This window comes from Myotis daubentonii, chromosome 8, assembly GCF_963259705.1.
Source record: "Myotis daubentonii chromosome 8, mMyoDau2.1, whole genome shotgun sequence".
In the NCBI taxonomy this organism is placed as follows: Eukaryota; Metazoa; Chordata; class Mammalia; order Chiroptera; family Vespertilionidae; genus Myotis; species Myotis daubentonii.
Genome location: NC_081847.1, coordinates 13,492,185 through 13,514,508, shown reverse-complemented (window position 1 = coordinate 13,514,508; position 22,324 = coordinate 13,492,185). Strand labels below are relative to the sequence as shown.

The 22,324-nt window shown below is 43.6% G+C and overlaps 1 protein-coding gene across 1 annotated transcript in view; it reads left to right on the top strand.

Annotated features, from left to right (window-relative positions):
• Positions 1-294: 294 nt before the first annotated feature.
• Positions 295-22,324, top strand: part of CSE1L (chromosome segregation 1 like) — a 58,368-nt gene continuing 36,338 nt past the window's right edge. Inside the window, exons 1-2 of the mRNA XM_059705351.1 lie at positions 295-434; positions 19,884-19,979. Coding sequence (XP_059561334.1) covers positions 19,895-19,979 — 85 coding nt within the window. The 5' untranslated portion in view covers positions 295-434; positions 19,884-19,894. The remainder of the gene's footprint in view (positions 435-19,883; positions 19,980-22,324) is intronic.

Sequence of the window (22,324 nt, the reverse complement as noted above, 5' to 3'; positions counted from 1 at the left end):
CATGTCTGAGTTGCTATGGACATGACTTTGGGCAGTTCGTTCAAGACTTACTACGTGCATGACATCAAGTCCTGACACCAAAATAGGTCACACTCCAGCAGCCACTCACTTAATCTGTGTTTATTTCAGGAAAATGGGGATTGTGAAGCCCGTTAGAACCGCCTGAACCGAAGGGCATTGTCGCTTGTGACGTCAGCGCAAACACAGAGCCGGGGCATGCAAATCAGAGATTGGTCCTTCGAATTTGGGTGGGCGGGGCTCCGCACCTGGCCCCGCCCCGTGCCTCTACCCTGTTTACGCATGCGCCCAGACCACAGCCTCGCCGCCGCGCCATTTTGCCGGGTTTGAATGTGAGGTGGAACGGTGGCAGGAGTGGGTAGTACGGCTGCAGTCCGCGGCCGAGATTTTCTTCTCTGATCCCGTATTTCCACCAGGTAAGGCCGGGCGTGCACGGCCTGGCAGGGTGGCCTCTGGGAATCCCGCTGGGGAAGGGCTGAGGCACTCCCTGCATTCCCGAGCGCTGGGGAGCAAGGACCGCGCCTCTGGGGGAGAGCGGAATGTGGGCCTGTGTGTCGGGCAGAGCCCTGGAACAAGGTCTTTGCCTTCGCTCACCGGCCTCGCCTCGTCTCGTCTCGCGCAGTCTCAGGTCTGAGGGTCGCCGGGCCTGTAGCGGGTCGAGGGCAGCCGCGGCGCGGCCTAACGCGCCCGAGCGCCCGCCCCTTCCCCTTTCGCGCCGTTCTGATTGGCTGCGCCGCCGCGTGTCGCTCGTGAAGACCGCCTCTCATTGGTCATGGCCGCGCGTCCGTTCTCGGGGCCCGGTCACCCGCAACGTGGGTGGAGTGGCGCGGCAAGGCCTGTCTGGCTGCACGGCTGGGGATGCCGGCCGCCCCCCGACCGCCCCTTCCCTGGACTCACCTTCCTAAGGAGGAGTGTGCTTCATTCTCTCCGACTGTAAAATGGGCACGGTGATCTCACTCTGCTGAGTTGTTTGTCAGGATTAAATTCTAGTCCATGTACCTGCCCTGTAATATGGGATACCCCTCTTGGGGGAAACGCGATATGGTTTGGTAATTCGGAGCATGGGCTTTGGAATTAGAACGCCCGGGTTCGTTCTAAGATTTAGCCTCTCCCTAGGAGCTTAGCCTAGGGCTGAGCCTCCATTTCCTTATCTGCAAAATGGGGTTGAAAACAGTCTGCCTGGTAAAGTGGCTGTGAGGATCCACTGAGTTACTACCGCGCTTTATAGTCCCATCGCAGGTGACCATTGTCTACTTCCCCCGCCCATCTTTCCTCTTTAGTCGCGGTAGACATACTGACCTGCCTTTCTTTTTTCTTAAATGTTCCAAGCTCATGCCCATTATAGAGCATTTGGACGGGCCTTTCATTTGCGTGGAAATGGCCAACATCAGACCTTTGCACTATCCTTCAAATTTTACTCACCTTAGTTAGACCTTTGACCAACCTCTCCTCAACTCTTCATCACTTCGCACTAGTTTTAATATATTTCATGCATCGATCGTCATCTATAATCACTTAATAGTTGACTTGTTTATTGTCTGTCTTGACTGCTAAAATGTAAACTTGGAGAGCAAGGACCTTGCATTTTCTTTTGCCTATCTTGTTCACTGCTGTGCCCAAGTGGCCAGGGCTTGCCACCTGCCAGGTGCACCATTATTACTATTCCTTGGAGGCACAGAAGGGGATTTTGTACTCGTGGATCTCACCAGTGCTCATTTTCTCCTTTCTGTGGACCCCCAAACTGGAATTTTTGGCCTTTTTTTCTTTTTTACCCTTTTTATTGAATTTATTGAAGTGACACTGGCTAACAAAATTATACAGGTTTCAGGTGCACAGTTCTCCAACGCATCATCTGTACACTGTTTGGCCCCTTTTTTGTGTTTCCTTTTTTTTTTTTTTTTTTTGCATAATTCACTTCTTTCCATCAGTGCAAGGGAATTCTCTCCCTTTATGATTACTTTGATTTCTGCTAGTTGGGGGCTGGAACAGAGGGAAACCATTTTCTATACAGGATTAGATCGGTTGGAGAGCACTGCTCTAGTTTTGGAATTAATTTGTTCCTTTTAAACTTCATTGAGCTTTAAACTTATAAAATTCTAGGATCTATGTAGTATTTTAACTTTCAGCGATTGTAGCATGCATATTTATGAACATTATTTGCCTGTTAATCTCTGAGATAATAGTGAAGAAGCAAAAATGGACAAGGTTCCGTCCCTTGGGTAGCTTATGTTCAGGGCTGGTGGGACAACAATACAGATAAATGAATTAGATAGTTTCAGATAGGGACAAGTAACAGGTGATGTGATGATGAAGAAGGCTTCTCAGAGGAGGTGACATTTGAGCTGAGACCAGCCATGGAAAGGTGAGGCGACAGACATTCCCAGGCAGAGGGAATAGAAAGTACAGGAGCTCAAGGACAGGAACAGCCTTGGAATAATGGGATATTAGGAAAATGGAGCTTGCTAGAGTGAAGAAGAGAGAGGTATCCAGGGACCAGGTCACATAGGGCTTTGTAGGCAATTTAAAGAGTTTAGATTTGATGCTAAGGTGTGTGGTCCTGTGAGCAGAAAGCAGAGGGTGGAGAGATGTTGGGTTATGTTCTTTTTTTTTCTTTTTCTTTTTAATGCATTTTTATTGATTTCAGAGAGGAAGGGAAAGGGAGAGAGAGGTAGAAACATCAGTGATTAGAGAGAATCACTGATTGGCTGCGTCCTGCACACTCCCTATGAGGGATTGAGCTGCAACCCAGGCAGGTGCCCTTGACCAGAATCAAACCCGAGACTCTTCAGTCTGCAGGGTGACACTCTATCCACTGAGCCAAACCGTCTAGGATTGGGTTATGTTCTTAATATATGTGTGCCAGATAGTTTTCATACATTGGATCTCTTTTCCTTTCTCCAGATGTAAGGCATCAGGAATGGTTCTCTAATGTGGAGGAAGTATCTAAAGAAAAGGTACCCATGTTGGATTAGCTTATGTCATAGATGTCTGTGAGATGGCATTGGAAAGCAAAGCTTTTATTCCAAAAGTCTTCATTTATACCTGAGGGCCTGTGGGAAGAGGCAAGACTTAGCTACAGCCATTCAACAGGAAAAGCTTGGAATTTAGATAAATCTGTCATAATTGATTTGTTGTGGTACATGTTTTTTATTTTTCTGTGTGTGTGTGTATTGATAAGGATTTCCAAAGATAGCTTTGTGGAGAAAGTTCAGTATCATCCCTCATTTAAAGACAAAATAATGAATTTTCCATTTCTAGTTTGAGTCTTTATTTTAAAATCAATAACACTTTACATTTATATATTTAATGTATAATATATATATATCATTGTGGTTTCTCTTCAGATCGTATATTTAATATTTTAAAGTGTCAAAGTACCTTCATCTGTGGTCAAATAAGAACTTAATTAGACCTGGATCTTGCCGATATATTGTGAATACCTGTGGAGTATTCTCTAAAATTAGCTGGTTTGTCATGCTTTCCCAAATCGGGGCTAAGCTTACAATTTGGTTTTGTAGACATTATCACTAAGGAGATATAAAAAGGGTTTGTTGACAAATATTTAGTCCCTTATCTAACATTAAAATTCTAGGATCTATGTAGTATTTTAACTTTCAGAGATTGTAGCATGCATATTTATGAAACATCATCCTCCCCATACACACACACTTTTTCCCCCAACATGCTTTTTTAAAAAACTTAAAAATAGTTTTATCCTAGCACCTCAACTTTGTCATTTTAGGGTTATTCTATCACGTGGCCTTAGAATCAGTTGTCTTCACTTCTTCCTGTTTGTCACAGTTGACCAGAATAAATGTGAAAAAACATAATGCTTTTGATGGAAAAATCAATCAAGGGCATGTAGCTTTTGAAAATAGTAGAACAGATCGATGATAGTATGTAGTAGGTGCTCATCATTGTTGTAAAGCACTAGAGAGATTGCAGTGAAGAAAACACAAAGTTCCTACTCATGGAAGGAGAGGCACAGTAAACAAGAAAGCAAATTAATGTGCCTGATAAATTTATTTATTTTATTTTTTTCCTAGCAGCTACATTTTATTTTATTTTATTTTTTTTTATTTCTTAAAGTATTACAAAGAGTATTACACATGTCTCCTTTTTTCTCCCCCTTGACATTCCCCCGGCTTCCCCTACCCCCCAGTGTCTTATGTCCATTGGTTATTCTCATATGCATGCATATAAGTCCTTCGGTTGATCTCCTACTCCCCACAACCCTCCCCAGGGTTCCCACTGTAGTTTGACATTCTGCTCAATGCTGCTCTGCCTCTGTATCCATTTTTGTTCATCAGTCTGTAATGTTTCTTATTATCCATAAATGAGTGAGTTCATGTGGTATTTTTCTCAGCTTCCCAGGGGCCGTCCCCACCTCACAGGGGCCGTTTCAACCTCACCGTGGCCGTTGCAGGCTCACCGGGGCCGTCTCAACCTCACTGGGGCCGTCCCAACCTCACCGGGGCTGATTCAGCCTCACCGGGGCCGTTTCAACCTCACCGGTGCCGTCTCAGCCTCACCGGTGCCAACTCGGCCTCACCGAGGCCGTCTCAACCTCACAGGGGCCGTTTCAATCTCACCGGGGCCGTTGCAACCTCACTGGTGCCGTCTCGACCTCACTGGGGCCGATTCAACTTCACCGGGGCCATTTCAACCTCACTGGGCTGTCTCACCCCACCAGGGCCGTCTCAACCTCACCGGGACCGTTTCACCTCACTGGGACCGTTTCAGCCTCACCGGGCTGTTTTCAACCTCACCGGGGCGTCTCAACCCCACCGGGGCTGTCCCACCCTTGGTGGGGCCGTCCCAGCCTCACCAGGGGCCGTCTCAGCAACACGATGTTTGGCATTCTGTCTTTTGTTGGGCGGCTCCGTGCTGGACAAAATCTCCAGGCGTTCCTGGTGGCTGAATATCTGTTATGCTTGCTTGGATTTCATTTTCTACCAAGTGCACAGACTGCCTGTCTGCCGTCACCCAGCGTCCCATGTGAGACTGGATCTGGTGGGCCTGCCTGTGCGTTTGCTGGTACAGCGGTTCCACGTTGCCGGCCCAGCCGTGTCCGGCTCCGGCTTCCTCCAAACCTGATTCTGCTTCTTTATTGTGTTCCTTATGTATGTGAGGAGTTGAAATCTGCATTCTGCTTGGCTGGGCTGCAAAAGCGTCGGTGGTTCTCTTTGTGTCACTAGCACAGCTTGGTTGGGGATATAATTTGAGTAGGGCCGGGTTCCCGGGAATCACCAGGGTGAGGCCAAGGGCAGTGGTGTCTCCACGTCTATTCGCCTCTCTGCGACTCACGTCCCGAGTGCTGTCCCCGAATGCCGGGGAGCAGTTCCGCGAGACAGCCACTCTTGCTCTCCGGTCCATTGCAAGGCCGTCCCACTTCTCCCCGTAGGGGTCTGAGTCCTCAGAATCCCACTCCAAACACGCTCAGTGGATTTGAGAGTCCACATCCCCTTCTGATTTAAAAATACCGCGCATCCAGTTGCAGCTACCCTGGCACGCGATTCTGTACCTCCGTTCTTGGAGCATCTGCACAACCTACTCAGTCTCAATGCTCTTCTTTCTTTTCTTCCAGTTGTAGAGCGTCCACTGGGCCAGCTTTCCCATCGTTCTGAATGACAACTGTTTCTTTTATAGTTGGTAGTCTCGATGATGTTGTAGGAGACAGCACGCACACGTCTGTACCTTACGCCGCCATCTTGGTTCTCCCCTGATAAATTTATTTAGAAAAATAGAGTAAGGGAATGGAGATTGGGTGAGTGCTCTCTGAGAGAGGACAGCCCATGAAGGCATCTCTGAAAAGAGATGACATTTGAAAAGAGACCTGCATGAAGTGGGCAGTGAGCCATGCAGCTCTCCAGGGACAGAGCTGTCAGGCAAATGGGACAGTAAGTGCAAAGCCCTGAGGCAAAAATATAGGCACTGCCATATATGAACAGTAATACAGGACAGATTTCAAATTCACTTTTTTTTTTTTTTTTAATTCTTACCCAAGGATATTTTTTCCATTTATTTTAATTTTTTAAAATATATTTTTATTGCCCTAACCGGTTTGGCTCAGTGGATAGAGCGTCAGCCTGCGGACTCAGGGGTCCCAGGTTCGATTCTGGTCAAGGGCATGTACCTTGATTGTGGGCACATACCCAGTAGGGAGTGTGCAGGAGGCAGCTGATGGATGTTTCTCTCTCATCGATGTTTCTAACTCTATATCGCTCTCCCTTCCTCTCTGTAAAAAATCAATAAAAAAAATATATATTTTTTAATTGAATCTTTATTGTTCAGATTATTACATTTGTTCCTCTTTTTCCCCCCCCCCATCCTTCCAGCTCCCACCCCACCCTCCGCCCTCACTCTCCACCCACTGTCCTCATCCATAGGTGCACGATTATTGTCCAGTCTCTTTTCGCATCTCCCACACCCCTTTCCCCCCCAAGAATAGTCAGTCCATTCCCTTTCTATGTCCCTGATTCTATTATGATCACCAGATTATTTATTCACTTGATTCTTAGATTCACTTGTTGATAGATGCATATTTGTTGTTCATAATTTGTATCTTTACCTTTTTCTTCTTCCTCTTCTTAAAGGATACCTTTCAGCATTTCATATAATGCTGGTTTGGTGGTGATGAACTCCTTTAGCTTTTCCTTATCTGTGAAGCTCTTTATCTGACCTTTCGTTCTGAATGATAGCTTTGCTGGATAAAGTAATCTTGGTTGTAGGTTCTTGGTATTCATCACTTTGAATATTTCTTGCCATTCCCTTCTGGCCTGCAAAGTTTCTGTTGAGAAGTCAGCTGACAGTCGTATGGGTATTCCCTTGTAGGTAACTGTGTTTCTTTCTCTTGCTGCTTTTAAGATTCTCTCTTTGTCTTTTACTCTTGGCATTTTAATTATGATGTGTCTTGGTGTGGTCCTCTTTGGATTCCTTTTGTTTGGGGTTCTCTGCGCTTCCTGGACCTGTAGGTCTATTTCTTTCACCAGGTGGGGGAAGTTTTCTGTCATGATTTCTTCAAATAGGTTTTCAATATCTTGCTCTCTCTCATCTTCTGGCACCCCTATAATTCTGATGTTGGTGCGCTTGAAGCTGTCCCAGAGGCTCCTTACACTATCTTCGTATTTTCAGATTCTTTTTTCATTTTGCTTTTCCGGTTGGGTGTTTTTTGCTTCTTCGCATTTCGAATCTTTGACTTGATTCTTGCGCTCCTCTGGTCTGCTGTTGGGAGTCTGTATAATATTCTTTATTTCAGTCAGTGTATGCTTAATTTCTAGTTGGTTCTTTATCACAACATCGAGGGTCTCATTAGATTTCTTGAGGATCTCACTACATTTATCGGCGGCTTCTAGACAGTTCTTTTTTTTTTTTTTTTTGACAGTTCTTAAGAGACGTTAAAAGTGTGGTTCTGAACTCAATATCCTCCATTGACAGTTTTTGTCCTGTTTCTTTGTCTCCGCATTTTGTTATGCTTCCTTGGTGCACCCCCTAGTGGTCTTTGTTCGCAGTCTTATAGTTAAATCTTGATTGTTGTAGCTAATTCCAGGGAGGGTTTGACCTCCAGGCCAAGTGGCTATGAGAATCAGCTGTGTCAGCAGTGAGAGAACTTCTGTCCTCTAGGGAGGTGCTAATCTAGCCTTTGCCTGAGGCTCTCCGGCAAATGGCTCTGTGCAGGGCTTCGGCAGGGCGGGTCGCACAGGATCAACAGGGCAGGCAGAGCGAGCAGTTATGGCTGCTCTCAGTCCTGTTCCCAGAGGCTCTGCCTCTCAGAGTCCCAGCAACCACTGCAAACCTCGGAGAGAAAGCTGCCCTCAAGTTCCGACCGATGCCAGACAGTCCCGCTTCTCCCGTTTGAGTCTGGGTCTCTAGAGACTCGCCCAGAACTGGAGCTCAGAGCCTGAGACTCCCTCCCTATTGAAACAGACAACCGCGCCCTCAGCCGCCAGCCCGCTCCGTGCTGCTCCGAACCTTTGTATTTTCCGCACTGCGCCTCCTCTGAGTCTCGGTATTCTGTTCTCTTTCCTTCTAGTTGAAGAATTTCCCCTCAGCCAGCCTTCCTGTGGTTCTGGGTGATGTCCATTCCATCTTTTAGTTGTATTTTTGAAATGGTTACGTGAGGCAGCAATCTCCGGTGTTTACCTATGTCGCCATCTTGGTTCCTCCTGTGGATTTTTAATATGTATAATTATGAGGGGCCTGAGAGATTTTGATTGAGATGTGTGTAGTGCTACAGGTACAAAATGAAGAAAGTGAAATGCAGATTTGAGTTTATTTAAAAACTCAGTAAAATAGATCTAGCTAACCTCTGTAATCCTCCCCACACATACACACAAAAGAAAGTGAAATGCAGATTTGAATTTAGTATTTTAAAACTCAGTAAAATAGATCTAGTTAACCTCTGTAATCCTCCCGAGACACACACACACACACACACACACACACACACACACACACAGTTTCTAGCATAAATCTCAAAAGATAGAATAAATTTACACGTGGCAAAGAAAGACCTGGTGGTTTGTTTTTGTTTTTAGTTCATATACAGACAGTCCTCGGGTTACGTTGGACTCGACATATGTTGTTTTGTGGTTATGTGGCCATCTCCCATTCATTCATTCATAAAAAAAAAAAAAAGTTCCATCATTTCAACGTATGTACATATGTGCTTTTTGTTTTTTAGTATTTACTTACCACAAGTAAAAGGTCAGGAATTGTTATCTTTCTTTTAAATTTTTTTACTGTTTCACTTCATTGCTGCTGTGTATGTGCTCCATGTGAGTGATGTAGGTGCTTATGTAGGTGGGTTCCGCCTTACGGCAAAATCGCAATACATCGCAACGTAGGAACGGATCTTCGACATAACCCGAGGATCTACTGTACATTGATGTAAATGATTTTGCTTTGCAACAGTAAACTTTCAAGATTTCAGTGTCAGCATTTCAACACAGGAAAAAAGAATGGAAAATGAGTTGATTAAATCATTGCTTTTCAAAATGTGTTCCATAATAAAGTGGCCAAGTAATGCAGGAACTCTGGATTAAACAGTGTTAAGCTGAGAATGTTCTGTTGGAGTTCCTGAAATCTTTAAAGTGAATCTCCAAAAAGGGAGGAATATGTGTTGCACCTTCCAAACTTTTGACATAAAAACCAGAAAGGGTGGCCTCCTAATAAGTTGTGTGTGCGGTTGAATGGGATTTGATAATTCATTTCCATAGTGTGGTTTGTTCTGGGTTAAAGGAAGTGAATAGACAGGTGGTGGTATCTATTAACTCAGTCAAAATATTGGCTTCCCTTTTGATAAAAATGTTTTCTAATTAAGGGAAAGGACAATAGTAGTAAGGAGACTATAGATAGTTTCAAACGGGTTGTCCTCCGAAGGCGTAGTTTCTGGTTGTGGAATAGTACTCTGCACAAGCATAGCATTGGCTTATTGCCCATGTCTAACGCCCCTCACCCCTTTATTTACACACACACACACACACACACACACACACACACACACATTGATTTCAGAGAGGAAAGAAGAGGCAGAGAGAGATAGAAACATCAGTGATTAGAGAGAATCATTGATCAGCTGCCTCTTGCATGCTCCACACTGGGGAATGAGCCTGCAACCCAGGCATGTGCCCTGACTGGGAATAGAACCCTGACATCCTGGTATATAGGTTGAGGCTCAATCACTGAGCCATGCCTTTAAGTCTTATTCAAAATCTCAGAGTCATAGGCTTCTTTCTCTCCCTAATTCCAATCTGGCTGTTCTTTTTAAACCATTACCAGCCCAGAGGTCCTATATTCTACGTGCATTAAATTTTTACCCATTTCTAAAAAACATCCCTATTGTACATTACATCATGAAACTCTTTTTTTTTTAAAAATATATTTTATTGATTTTTTACAGAGCGGAAGGAAGAGAGATAGAGAGCTAGAAACATTGATGAGAGAGAAACATTGATCAGCTGCCTCCTGCACATCTCCTACTGGGGATGTGCCCGCAACCCAGGTACATGCCCTTGACCGGAATCGAACCCGGGACCTTTTCAGTCCGCAGGTCGACGCTCTATCCACTGAGCCAAACCGGTTTCGGCATGAAACTCTTAAGTATTGAGGAACCCACATTAACTGATCTCAGCCTCCAAGTCCACATTCCCCAAAGGGGCGATGTACTCTTCCTGTGTCTATTACTTTGCTCACTGAAATTTCCTTCATGAGTTGGGTCCTTGTACTTTGCCTTTCCATATCCTTCAAGTTCAGTTCAAGCAAGACTCAGAGCCTCTGGGAAAACTTGGACCACTGAATACCCAGCGACTCTCTTAACCTCCTAGCAGTTAAGTTGCTATATATGTGATTCATTTGGTACTTCTACTACAGGGGACAAATATGTTTCTGAATTCAGAATTTTTACTGTGGATTATACAACATCCCAGTGGGGTTTGGGGTAGTATCCTACAATCAAACATATTATATTTTTTCCTTTTTCTTTTGTTAATATATTTTCATAGATTTCATAGAGGAAGGGAGAGGGAGAGAATCATTGATTGGCTGCCTTTTGCATGCCCCCATGGGAATCAAACTATGACTTCCTGGTTCATAGATCAAACCTCAACACTGAGCCACCTCAGCCTGGTCACATTACTTCTTTAGTGAAATAAATTTACATACTGAGAAAAAGGATTATAGGTCTGTAGTAGGTATTTCAGTTGTCTTGTCTTCCAGCTAGTCTCTAAGCTTCTTTGAGCACCTGAATTTGATTGATAATTTTGATAGTAAATATAATACATACAGTTAGTTGTATATTAGAACAATCTAGAAGAATATGAAGAGAATAAAAATTCCCCATATCTATCATGTAGATATTAACACCCTTTACATTTGGAGTGTATTTTTAGTTTTTCTATACATTTGGCTATATGTAAAATTTAGCACAGTTTGAATAATGTATACTTGCCCTCTTTTCCACTTAGCTTTAATACATTTTACAAAAACTATTATGAACTTAATTTTTTCTTTGTCATAGAGGCCCCAGATTAATTTGGTGCATGGCTGCCCTGAAAAGGCTACATTTCCCCAGGTCCCTAGGAACTACTTGTGTCTGCCCCAATTTACATTCCTGCCAACAGTAAACAGGGTTCCCTTTCTACACATCCTCACCAACATTTGACATTTCTTGTCTTTTTGACAGTAGCCATTCTAACAGGTGTTAGGGGATAGCTCATGGTTAATATTTGCATTTCCCTGATGATCAGTGATGTTGAGTACCTTTGCATGTACTTGTTGGCCATCTGTATGTCTTGGCAAAAATGTTAATTCAGATCCTCTGTCCATCTTAATTTATTTTTTAATCATTATTGTTGAAAGTATTACATATGTCCCCTTTTCCTCCCATTGACCCCTTCTAGCCTGGCTCTTCTCCCCAGGCCTCCACCACCCTATTGTCTGTGTGTGTGGGTTTTGCATATATGCATACAAATTCTTTGGTTGATCTCTTCCCACCCACCCACCTTCCCTCTGAGATTCTGCAGTCTGTTCTATGCTCTATGTCTCTGGATCTATTTTGTTATCAATTTATTTTGCTCATTAGAGTCCATGTATGAGTGAGATCATGTGATACTTGTCTTCCTCTGACTGCTTTATTTCACTTAGCATAATACTCTCCAGGTCCCTCCATGCTGTCTCAAAGGGTAAGAGATCCTTCTTTTTTATTCCTGCATGGTATTCCATGGTGTAAATGTGCCACAACTTTTTTATCCACTAGTCTACTGATGGGCACTTGGGCTGTTTCTAGTTCTTAGCTATTTTAAACTAGAGGCCTGATGCACGAAATTTGTGCAAGGGGCCCTGGCCCTTGCAGTCCCGGCTGCCTCGGCCAGCCCTCGCAGCCCTGGCTTTGTCCGGAAGGTCGTTTGGCTATGTGGTCTAATTAGCATATTAGCTCTTTATTATATAGGATTGAGCTGCTATGAACATAGGGGTGCATGCATTTTTTTCTGATTGGTGTTTCAGGTTTCTTAGGATATTATCCTAGAAGTGGGATCCCTGGGTCAAATGGCAGTTCCAATTATATATATACTAGAGGCCCGGTGCACAAAAATTTGTGCACTGGGGGGGGGGGCGGATCCCTCAGCCGGGCCTGTGCCCTCTTGCAGTCTGGGACCCCTCAGGAGATAATGACCTGCTGGCTTAGGCCTGCTCCCAGGTGGCAGAGGGCAGGCCCAATCCCTAGGTGCAGCCCCTGGTCGGGCTCAGAGCAGGGCCGATTGGGGAGTTGGGGCACTGCCCCCTGTCATGCACAGAGCAGGGCGGATCGGGAGGTTGTGATGCCACCCCTAGTCACGCTCAGGGTAGGGCCAATTGGGGGGTTGGGGCACCGCCCCCTGTCACACTCAAGGCAGGGTTATTAGGGAGGTTGCGGCGCCACCCCCTGTCACGCACAGAGCAGGGCCGATCAGGGGGTTGGGGCGCTGTCCCCTATCATGCACAGAGCAGGGCCGATCAGGGGGTTGAGGAGCTCCCCCCTGTCACGCACAGAGCAGGGCCCATCAGGGAGTTGAGGAGCTCCCCCCTGTCACACACAGAGTAGGTCCAATAGGGGAGTTGGGGCACTGCCCCCTGTCACACACAGAGCAGGGCCGATCAGGGGGTTGGGGCGCCGCCACTGTCACACTCAGGGCAGGGCTGATGGGGAGGTTATGGCTCTACCCCGTCACACACAGAGCAGGGCCCGTGGGGGGGCGGGCGGTTGGGACGCCGCACCCTGTCACACACACAGCCGCAGGGCGATCAGGGGGTTTGGTCGCTGCCCCCTGTCATGCCGGGAGGCCTCGCTGCTCCGCTGATCCCGGTGCTGGGAGGCATATTACCCTTTTACTATATAGGATAGAGGCCTGGTGCATGGGTGGGGGCTGGCTGGTTTGCCCTGTAGGGTGTCCTGGTTCAGGGTGGGGGTCCCCACTGGGGTGCCTGGTCAGTCTGGGTGAGAGGCTGAGGGCCATTTTCAGGCTGGCGGGTGACTAAAGTTCCCAACCTGTCCTTTTTTTCTTGTTTTTAATTCTGGGCCAGCTTTAGCTCTGAGGCTTGGCTGCTGAAAGCAAATTTCTGGCCTTTGTTTACCTTCTGAATTTGAAACAATGTTGCGGTACTGCTGGCTGAAGCCCGGCTGACTAAAGCAGGTTTCTGGGGTTTTGTTTAGCTTCTATATTTGCAACATAGTTGCTTAGAGTTGCAGTTGAGAGGCCAGCAAGGCAGGCGGGGAACATTGGAGTCCTCCGTCACTGGAGCAAGCAAGCCTCATGTTCACTTTAAGCTGCCTGGCTGCCGGCCGCCATCTTGGCTGGCAGTTAATTTGCATATCGCCCTGATTAGCCAATGGAAAGGGTAGCGGACGTATGGCTAATTACCGTGTTTCTCTTTTATTAGTTAGGATACATACATATATATGCACCAGTCTGCATTCTCACCAGCAGTGTACTAAGGGTCCCTTTTCTCCACATCATGGCCAACTCTTGTCATTTGTTGATTTATTAAGGGTAGCCATTCTGGCAGGTGTGAGGTAATACTTGTAGTCATTTTAATTTGCATCTCTCTGATGAACTGTGATGTTGAGCATTTTTTCATTTGTCTCTTGGCCATCTGTATGTCCACTTTGGAGAAGTGTCTTTTTAGGTCCTTTGCCCATTTTTAATTGGATTATTTGTCTTCCTTATGTTAAGTTGTATGAGTTCTTTATATATTTTGGATATTAACCCTTTATCAGATGTATAATTGCCAAATATGTTCTCCAATACAGTGGGCTCCATTTTCGTTTTGTTGATGGTTTCTTTTGCTATTCAGAGGCTTTTTCTTTTGCTGTAGTCCCTATTTGTTTATTTTCTCTTTAGTTTCCTTTGTCCTAGGACAGTGATGGCGAACCTTTTGAGCTCGGCGTGTCAGCATTTTGAAAAACCCTAACTTAACTCTGGTGCCGTGTCGCATATAGAAATTTTTTGATATTTGCAACCATAGTAAAACAAAGACTTATATTTTTGATATTTATTTTATATATTTAAATGCCATTTAACAAAGAAAAGTCAACCAAAAGAGTGAGTTTGCGTGTCACCTCTGAGTGTCATAAGTTCGCCATCACTATCCTAGGAGATATATCTGTAAATATATTGCTAAGAGAGATGTCTGTGATTTTGCTGCCTGTGATTTATTCTAGTATTTTTATGGTTTCATGTCTTACATTTAAATCTAAGTCTTTTATCCATTTTGAGTTTATTCTCATGTATGGTGTAAGTTGGTGGTCTAGTTTCTTTTTTTTGCATCTATTTGTCCAATTTCCCCAATACCATTTATTGAAGAGACTCTCTTGATAACTCCATTGTATGTTCTTGCCTCCTTTGTTAAATATTAATTGAGTGTAATGGCTTGGGTCGATTTCTGGGGACTCTGTTTTATTCCATTGATCTATCTATTCTTGTGCCAGAACCAGGCTATTTTGACGACAGTGGCTTTGTAGTATAACTTGATATCTGGTATTTTATCCCTCCAACTTTGTCATTCTTTCTCAAGATTGCTGCAGCTATTTGGGATCTTTTTTGATTCCATATAAATTTTTGGAGAGTTCGTTCTAGATCTGTGAAATATGTCATTGTTAATTTAATAGGGATTGCATTGAATTTATAGATTGCTTTGGGTAATATGGACATTTTAATGATGTTAATTCTACCAGTCCATGAACACTGTATAATCTTCCACTTGTTTATTTCTTCTTCCCTTTTTTTCAGTGTCCTATAGTTTTCCGAGTACAGGTCCTTTTTTTTTACCTTCTTGGTTAAGTTTATTCCTAGATATCTTAAATTTTATGTTGTAATGGTAAATGGGATTGTTTATTTATTTATTGTATTATTTTTATTGATTTCATGGAGAGTGAGAGAGAAACATCAGTGATGAGAGAGAATCATTGATTGGCTGCCTCCTGCATGCCCCACACTAGGGATCAAGCCCACAACCCAGGCATGTGCCCTTGACGGGAGTTGAACCCGGGACCCTTTAGTCCACAGGCCAACGCTCTATCCACTGAGCAAAACTGGCTAGGGCGGGATTGTTTATTTAGTTTCTCTTTTCAGAGAATTCATTATTGGTGTATAAAAATGCCATTGATTTCTGGTTGTTAATTTTGTATCCTGCTACATTGCCAAATTCATTTATTAAACCTAGTAGTTTTTTAGTGGAGTCTAGGTTTTTCTATGTACAATATCATGTCATCTGCAAATAACAAGAACTTTACTTCCTCCTTTCCAATTTGGATGTCTTTTATTTCTTCTTTTTGTCTGATCGCTGTGGCTAGGACCCAGTACTATGTTGAATAAGAATGGTGAAAGCAGACATCCCTCTCTTGTTCCTTTTCTGAGTGGAAATGGTTTTCGTTTTGCCCATTGAATATAATGTTCGCTGTAGCTTGTCATATTTGGCTTTTATCATGTTGAGGTGTAATCCCTCTATTCCCACTTTATTGAAAGTTTTGATCAAAAATGGGTGTTGGATTTTGTTGAATGCTTTTTCTGCATCTATTGATATGATCATGTGATTTTTGTCTTTCAGTTTGTTTATATGATGTATCACATTTGTTGATGTGCAAATATTGTGCCAGCCTTGCATACCTGAAATAAATTCCACTTGTTCATGGTGTATGAGCTTTTTAATATATTGCTGCATCTGATTTACTAATATTTTGTTGAGGATTTTAGAATCTATGTTCATCAGGGATATTGGCCTGTAATTCTCTTTCTTTGTAGTGTCTTTATCTGGTTTTGGATTTAGGATAATGCTGGCCTCATAAAAAGAGCTTGGAAGTGTTCCTTTTGGATTTTTTGGAATAGTTTGAAGAGAATAGGTGTTAATTCTTTGAATGTTTGGTAAAACTTCCTGTGAAGCCGTCTGGACAGGGCCATTTGTTTGCTGCTAGTTTTTTGATTACTGCTTCTATTTCATCAAGTCTTATTGGCCTATTCAGGTTTTTTTATTCTTCCTGATTGAGTTTTAGAAGATTGTATTTTTCTAGGAATTTGTCCATTTCAACCACATTGTCCATCTTTTTGGCATATAGTTGCTCATAGTACTTTCTTACAATCCTTTGTATTTCTGTGGTGTCAGTTATTTCACCACTTTCATTTCTGATTTTAATTATTTGGGTCCTCTTTCTTTGTTTCATTTTTTTTGAGACTTTAAATTGTTTTATTGCTTAAAATATTACAAAGAGTATTACATATGTCTCCTTTTTCCCCCGCCCTTGACAATCCCCTGGCCTCCCCTACCCCCCAGTGTCTTATGTCCATTTGTTATGCTTATATGCATGCATACAAGTCCTTCGGTTGATCTCTTACCCCTACTGTCCCCCTTTTCTTTGTTTCTTGATGAGACTAGCTAAAGATTCATCAATCTTGTTTATTTTTTTTAAAGAACCAGGTCTTGGTTTCATCAATTTTTTGTATTTTTTTTTTTAGTCTCTGTCATTTATTTCTGCTCTGATCTTTATTAATTCCTTCCTTCTACTTACACTGGGCTTTTCTCGTTCTTTTTCTAATTTTTTAAGCTGTAGGATTAAATAGCTTATTATTAATGTACTAGAGGCCCGGTACATGAAATTCATGCAGGGGGTGTTTGTCCCTCACCCCAACCTGCACACTCCAGTCTGGGACCCTTCAGGGGATGTCTAACTGCTGGTTTAGGCGCAGGATCGGGCCTAAACTGGCAGTCGGACATCTCTCTCACAATCCGGGACCGCTGGCTCCTAACCGCTCGCCTGCCTGCCTGATTGTCCCTTACCACTTCTGCCTGCCAGCCTGATCACCCCCTAACTGCTCCTCTGCCTGCCTGATTGACGCCTAACTGCTCCCCTGCGGGCCTGATCACCCCCAACTGCCCTCCCCTGCCGGCCTGATTGCCCACAACTGCCCTCTTCTGCCGCGACCTGCTTCCTCCGCTGGGATCCGCCTCCTCTGCACGATACGGCAGAGACGCCGGGACCAGCCTCCTCTATGCCGCGCGGAGCCATGGGACCCCCAGCCTCACCACACGGAGCAGCTGCCGGGACCTGCCTCCACTGTGTGTGCGGCCATTTTGTGACAATGTCACGTGAGGGTGCGGGGACCGCTTAGGCTTTTATTAGTATAGATTTTATTGTTTGAGGTAGGCCTGAAATGCTATGAACCTTCCCTCTTAGGACTGCTTTTGCTGTGTCCCAGAGATTTTGGGTTGTTATGTGTACATTTTTTTCCAGAAAGCTATTTCTTTCTTGATCTCATTGGTAACCCATTCATTATTTAATAACATGCTATTTAGCCTCCATGTGTTTGAATGTTTTTGACTGTTTTTACTGTACTTGATTTCTAATTTCATTCCATTGTGATTTAAGAAGATGCTTGGTATGATTTCAGTCTTCTTGAACTTGTAGAGACTTGTTTTGTGTGCTAACATGTGGTCTTACCTTTGTGAATGACCCATGTGCACTTGAGAAGAATGTTAATTCTGCAGCTTTGGTGTGAAATGTTCTATAAATGCCAATTAATTCCATCTGATCCAGTGTGTCATTTGGAGTTACTGTTTCCTTGTTAACTTTTTGTTTGGAAGATCTATCCGGTGAAGTCAGCGGGATGGTAAAGTCCCCTAGTATGACTGTATTGCTGTCTATCTCTCCTTTAGAATCCTTCACAAGTTTTCATATGTATGCTAGAGACCCAGTTCATGAAATTTGTGCATGGGTGGGTGATCAGGGCCTATTGGGGCCAGGTGATCAGGGCCTGGCCGGTGATCAGGGCCTATTGGGGCCAGGCCGGCTGCTGGACAGGGCCTGTCAGATGTGGGGAGGGGCTGCAGGGGGTTTGCCGGGTAGGGGGGGGACTGGGAGAGGTTGGCTGGCTGTGGGAGTGCACTGACCACCAGGGGACAGCTCCTGTGTTGAGTGTCTACCTCCTGGTGGTCAATGCATGTCATAGTGACCAGTTGACCAGTTGTTCAGTCGTAATGGTCACTTAGGCTTTTATATATATACGCTAGAGACCCAGTGCACAAAAATTTGCGCACTCGGGGGGGGGGGTCCCTCAGCCCAGCCTGTGCCCTCTCTCAGTCTGGGACCCCTCAGGGGATGACCACCTGCTGGCTTAGGCCCGCGCCCTGGGGGGATTGCGCCTAAGATGGCAATCAGACATCGCTCTGGCCGCCCGGCAGCCCTTGGGGAATGTCTCTTGCCAGCGGGTCGCAGGCCTAAACTGCAGTCGGACATCCTTAGCGCTGCTGAGGAGGCAGGAGAGACTCCCACCACCACTGCTGCACTGGCAGCCATCAGCCTGGCTTGTGGCTGAGCAGAGCTCCTCCCATGTGAGAGCGCCCTGACCACCAGAGGGCAGCTCCTGCATTGAGCGTCTGCCCCCTGGTGGTCAGTGTGTGTCATAGTGACCAGTCATTCCAGTCCTTCTGCTGTTAGGATCAGTTTGCATATTACTCTTTTACTATATAGGATAGAGGCCTGGTGCATGGGTGGGGGCCGGCTCGTTTGTTCTGAAGGGTGTCCCGGATCAGGGTGGGGGTCCCGCTTGGGTGCCTAGCCAGCCTGAATGATGGGATGATGGCTGTTTGCAGCTGGTCACACCCCCTTCAGGATGGGGGTCCCCACTGGGGTGCCTGGCCAGTCTGGGTGAGGGGCTGAGGGCCATTTTCAGGCTGGCGGGTGACTGAAGCTCCCAACCTCTCCTTTTTTTCTTTTTCTTTTTATTCTGGGATTTATTTACCTTGTATGGCTGTCACTGGAACTGAGAGCCAGCTTTAGCTCTGAGGCTTGGCTCCAGCTCTGAGACCTCGGCTGCTGAAAGCAGGTATCTGTGTTTGTTTGGCTTCTATAATTGAAACACTGTTGCAGCTCCAGCTCTGAGGCCCGACTGGCTGAAAGCAGGCTTCTGGGTTTTGTTTAGCTTCTATAATTGCAACATTGTTTCTTAGAGTGCAGCTCAGATGCTAGCAGCGGCAGGCGGGGAACCTTGGCTTCCTCCATCACTGGAGCAAGCAAGCCTCCTGTTCGCTTCAGCTGCCTGGCTGCCAGCTGCCATCTTGGTTGGCAGTTAATTTGCATATCTCCCTGATTAGCCAATGGGAAGTGTGCTGGAGGTACGGTTAATTATCATGTTTGTCTATTATTAGATAGGATGTGTACACACACACACACTATATGCATATTTAATCCTCACCAGAGGATATTTTTCCATTGCTTTTTAGACAGTGAAAGTGAGAGGAAAAGACAGAGAGGAAATATTATTGTCAGAGAAACACATTGATTGGTTGCCTACTGCATGAGCTCCAACCAGGGCCTGGACTGGGGAGGAGCCTGCAACCAAGTTATGTGCCCTTGACCAGAATCAAACCTGGGACTTTTCATTCTGCAAGCCTATGCTCTATCCACTGTGCCAAACCAGCTAGGGCAGAAGTTTTTTATATATTTAGGTGCTCTTATATGATATTGGATGCATATATGTTTACTGCTTTAATTTTTAATTTTTTACAACAGGACTTTAAAAACATTTTTTGTGAGTCTTTTTACCCTTTTGTTTCATAAATTAGATCAACTTTATGGTGACTTTGATCAAGCCTTTAATTTTGCTTTTCTGTGCCTTTTTAAAATTATGACATGTTATTTCTTCTCCTTTATATCAAAATCATCTCACCATTGTTTCAGAAAAGCCCTTCTTATCTTAGGTCAGAGTCAGGTTTATAGTCTATGCTGAAATATAGCAAGAATGACTTTCAGAGAGAAGACTAATAACATGAAATGATTTTTTATGCAAATTACTGTGTTCGCCTGTGACCAGTTACCCAAGACTCATTTCTTGTTTTAGATTTCATTGCAATGGAGCTCAGTGATGCAAATTTGCAAACGCTAACAGAATATTTAAAGAAAACTCTTGATCCTGACCCTGCCATCAGACGTCCAGGTAAAGAGAATAAATATTGTTTGTGGTTGATGTATTCTTAAAGGACAGGTGAGGGAAAACTTTATGCAAACTGCTGTTTGTAAATATAGATTTTTTTAAAAAAAGATTTACACTTGGATTCTCAGTTTATTTTTCATTCTGTAGCCACAAAGTGTGTGGTTGGCTGTCTTCAACTGTTATAACATAGGATGGTGTGGGGGTTTTTTTGGTTTTGTTTTTTGAGTAAAATAGATTTTATTTTTCCTCCTCTGGTATATAAAGTACTAATATGTTTAGAATGCTTTGTCCCTTCACTTTTCTGAAATTTCCTACACCTGCCAGTTTTAGAAAGATAATAATTGGGGCATAGAGATGAGTGTTAACTGCTTAAAAAGTGATTAAGTGAATGAAACCAGGCAATCAGACACTCCATGCTTACCTTCATGCTGGGATTGATTTAATTATTACATTTTAAGACCTAGGGTTCTTTTTCTCCCCCCTTTCTCCCAAATATAATCAGTTTCCATGAGAAACTTAGTATAAACTTAGACTTGCAATCTCAGGTGCCCACAGGAATCAGATGTGAAGGTAAATGAGGGAGCAGGCCAAGTGGGGACTGGTAATCTCCTGTGACTATATGCTTTGGTTAAGGGGCAGTTATTATTTGGAACCAGCTATCTTAGGGGGATTCAAACTAGTTTTGCAAAATCATTTCCAGCTTTACTTGAAAAATAAGGGTGTTTATATGAAATGTCCTTACTTTTAAATGATAGCAACTAATAACTTCGAACAATTTTGAAATTTATACAAATTTAATTTTGAGGACCATATGTGTCCTGTGAGTAGTCTGTTGAGGATCCTTGATGTAAGCCATATTATCCAGAAATGCTCTTAATCTGCTTCTTTAGAATTTACTAGTGTGCATGCTCATGAAGAGGATTTTGGAAGGGCCCCATGAAGACACAGATAAATGTGTGTGTGTGTGTGTGTGTGTGTGTGTGTGTGTGTGTTACTGATGTTATATATAAAACATAGAATTGTAAACATGTTAATGCAGTCATCCTAGCCTTTGTGATTTCTGAGAGGAAAAATTTGTGAACTTCCCATTAGTGCTTAAAGAAGTAATGTGTTCTTGGATAAAGGGAAATAATCTTCTTAGACTTTCCCAGAACTCCTCTGCCAACATTATCTATTAAAATTATTTTTAATAATTGTGTCTTTTAAGGTGAAGGTGGCATTTTTTTATGAATCCAGGACAGAGTGTAGGAATAAACTGGTGTTTCTGGGGAAAGTTGTGGACATATTTCTCAGGGATTGGTAGTAGACTGACTCAATATCTTTATAAAATGATATGGAGGTGGCAATGTATAGTGGATTCCAGCTTACAGATACCACTCTTCTCATGGGTTATTGAGATGTGACAGTGGTATAGATAAACTGGAAGACATTTTGAAGCTCATTGAGTGTGTGGAAAATGTCAGTGTGAATATTCTGAGCACAAATTGAGGAAAATGAACACAGAAAGGAATAGACTTAAACTCACGAGAAAATTGCTTCCAAGATATTAATTATAATTTAAGAAAGAGACCTGGCAGTATGTATGGGCTTTCCCCCAAATCATAGATATAGTGTGTTGCCCTGTACCAAATGCTGACACTAAGGAAACAGTGAAAGCCTAATAGACTGGTACAAAACTGTGTCTGCTACATAAAAACATGTTCCAGTTCATTTCTCATCTTTCAAGAAAGACATGGTGACACAAAGCAGGAAAGGTTTGAGGATGGAAACTAAACTCTTGAGACTCAATTCAGAGAGAAAAAAAAGTGTTAAATCATATTATTTTTAAAAATATATCTTTTATTGATTTCAGAGAGGAATATTAAATCTCCTAGGTTTACTCATTACACAATGAAGGTGTGTAGCACTTCTGATTTTTCCTATCTTAAGCCTCACTCATTCCAATGATCCAATACCTATTGAAAAGACCTAAAAAAAAAAAAAAGAGAGAGAAAAGAAAAGACCTGCTGTTAGCACCTATTATTTTCTACCATAATATGATTAGCCCGGCCCATGTTGCTCAGTGGTTGAGAGTCGACCTATGGAATAGGAGGTCATAGTTTGAATCCTGGTCAGGGCACATGCCCAGGTTATGGGCTCAATCCCCAGAGAGGATTGAGGCAGTCGATCAATGATTTTCTCTCAACATTGACGTTTCCATCTCTCTCTCCCTCTCCCTTCCTCTCTGAAATCAATAAAAATATATTTTTGATGGATAGATAGATAGATAGATATAGTTTTGATAGATTGATAGATAGATAGATAGATAGATAGATAGATAAGATAGAGGCATCTTTAGTCAGAGTTGT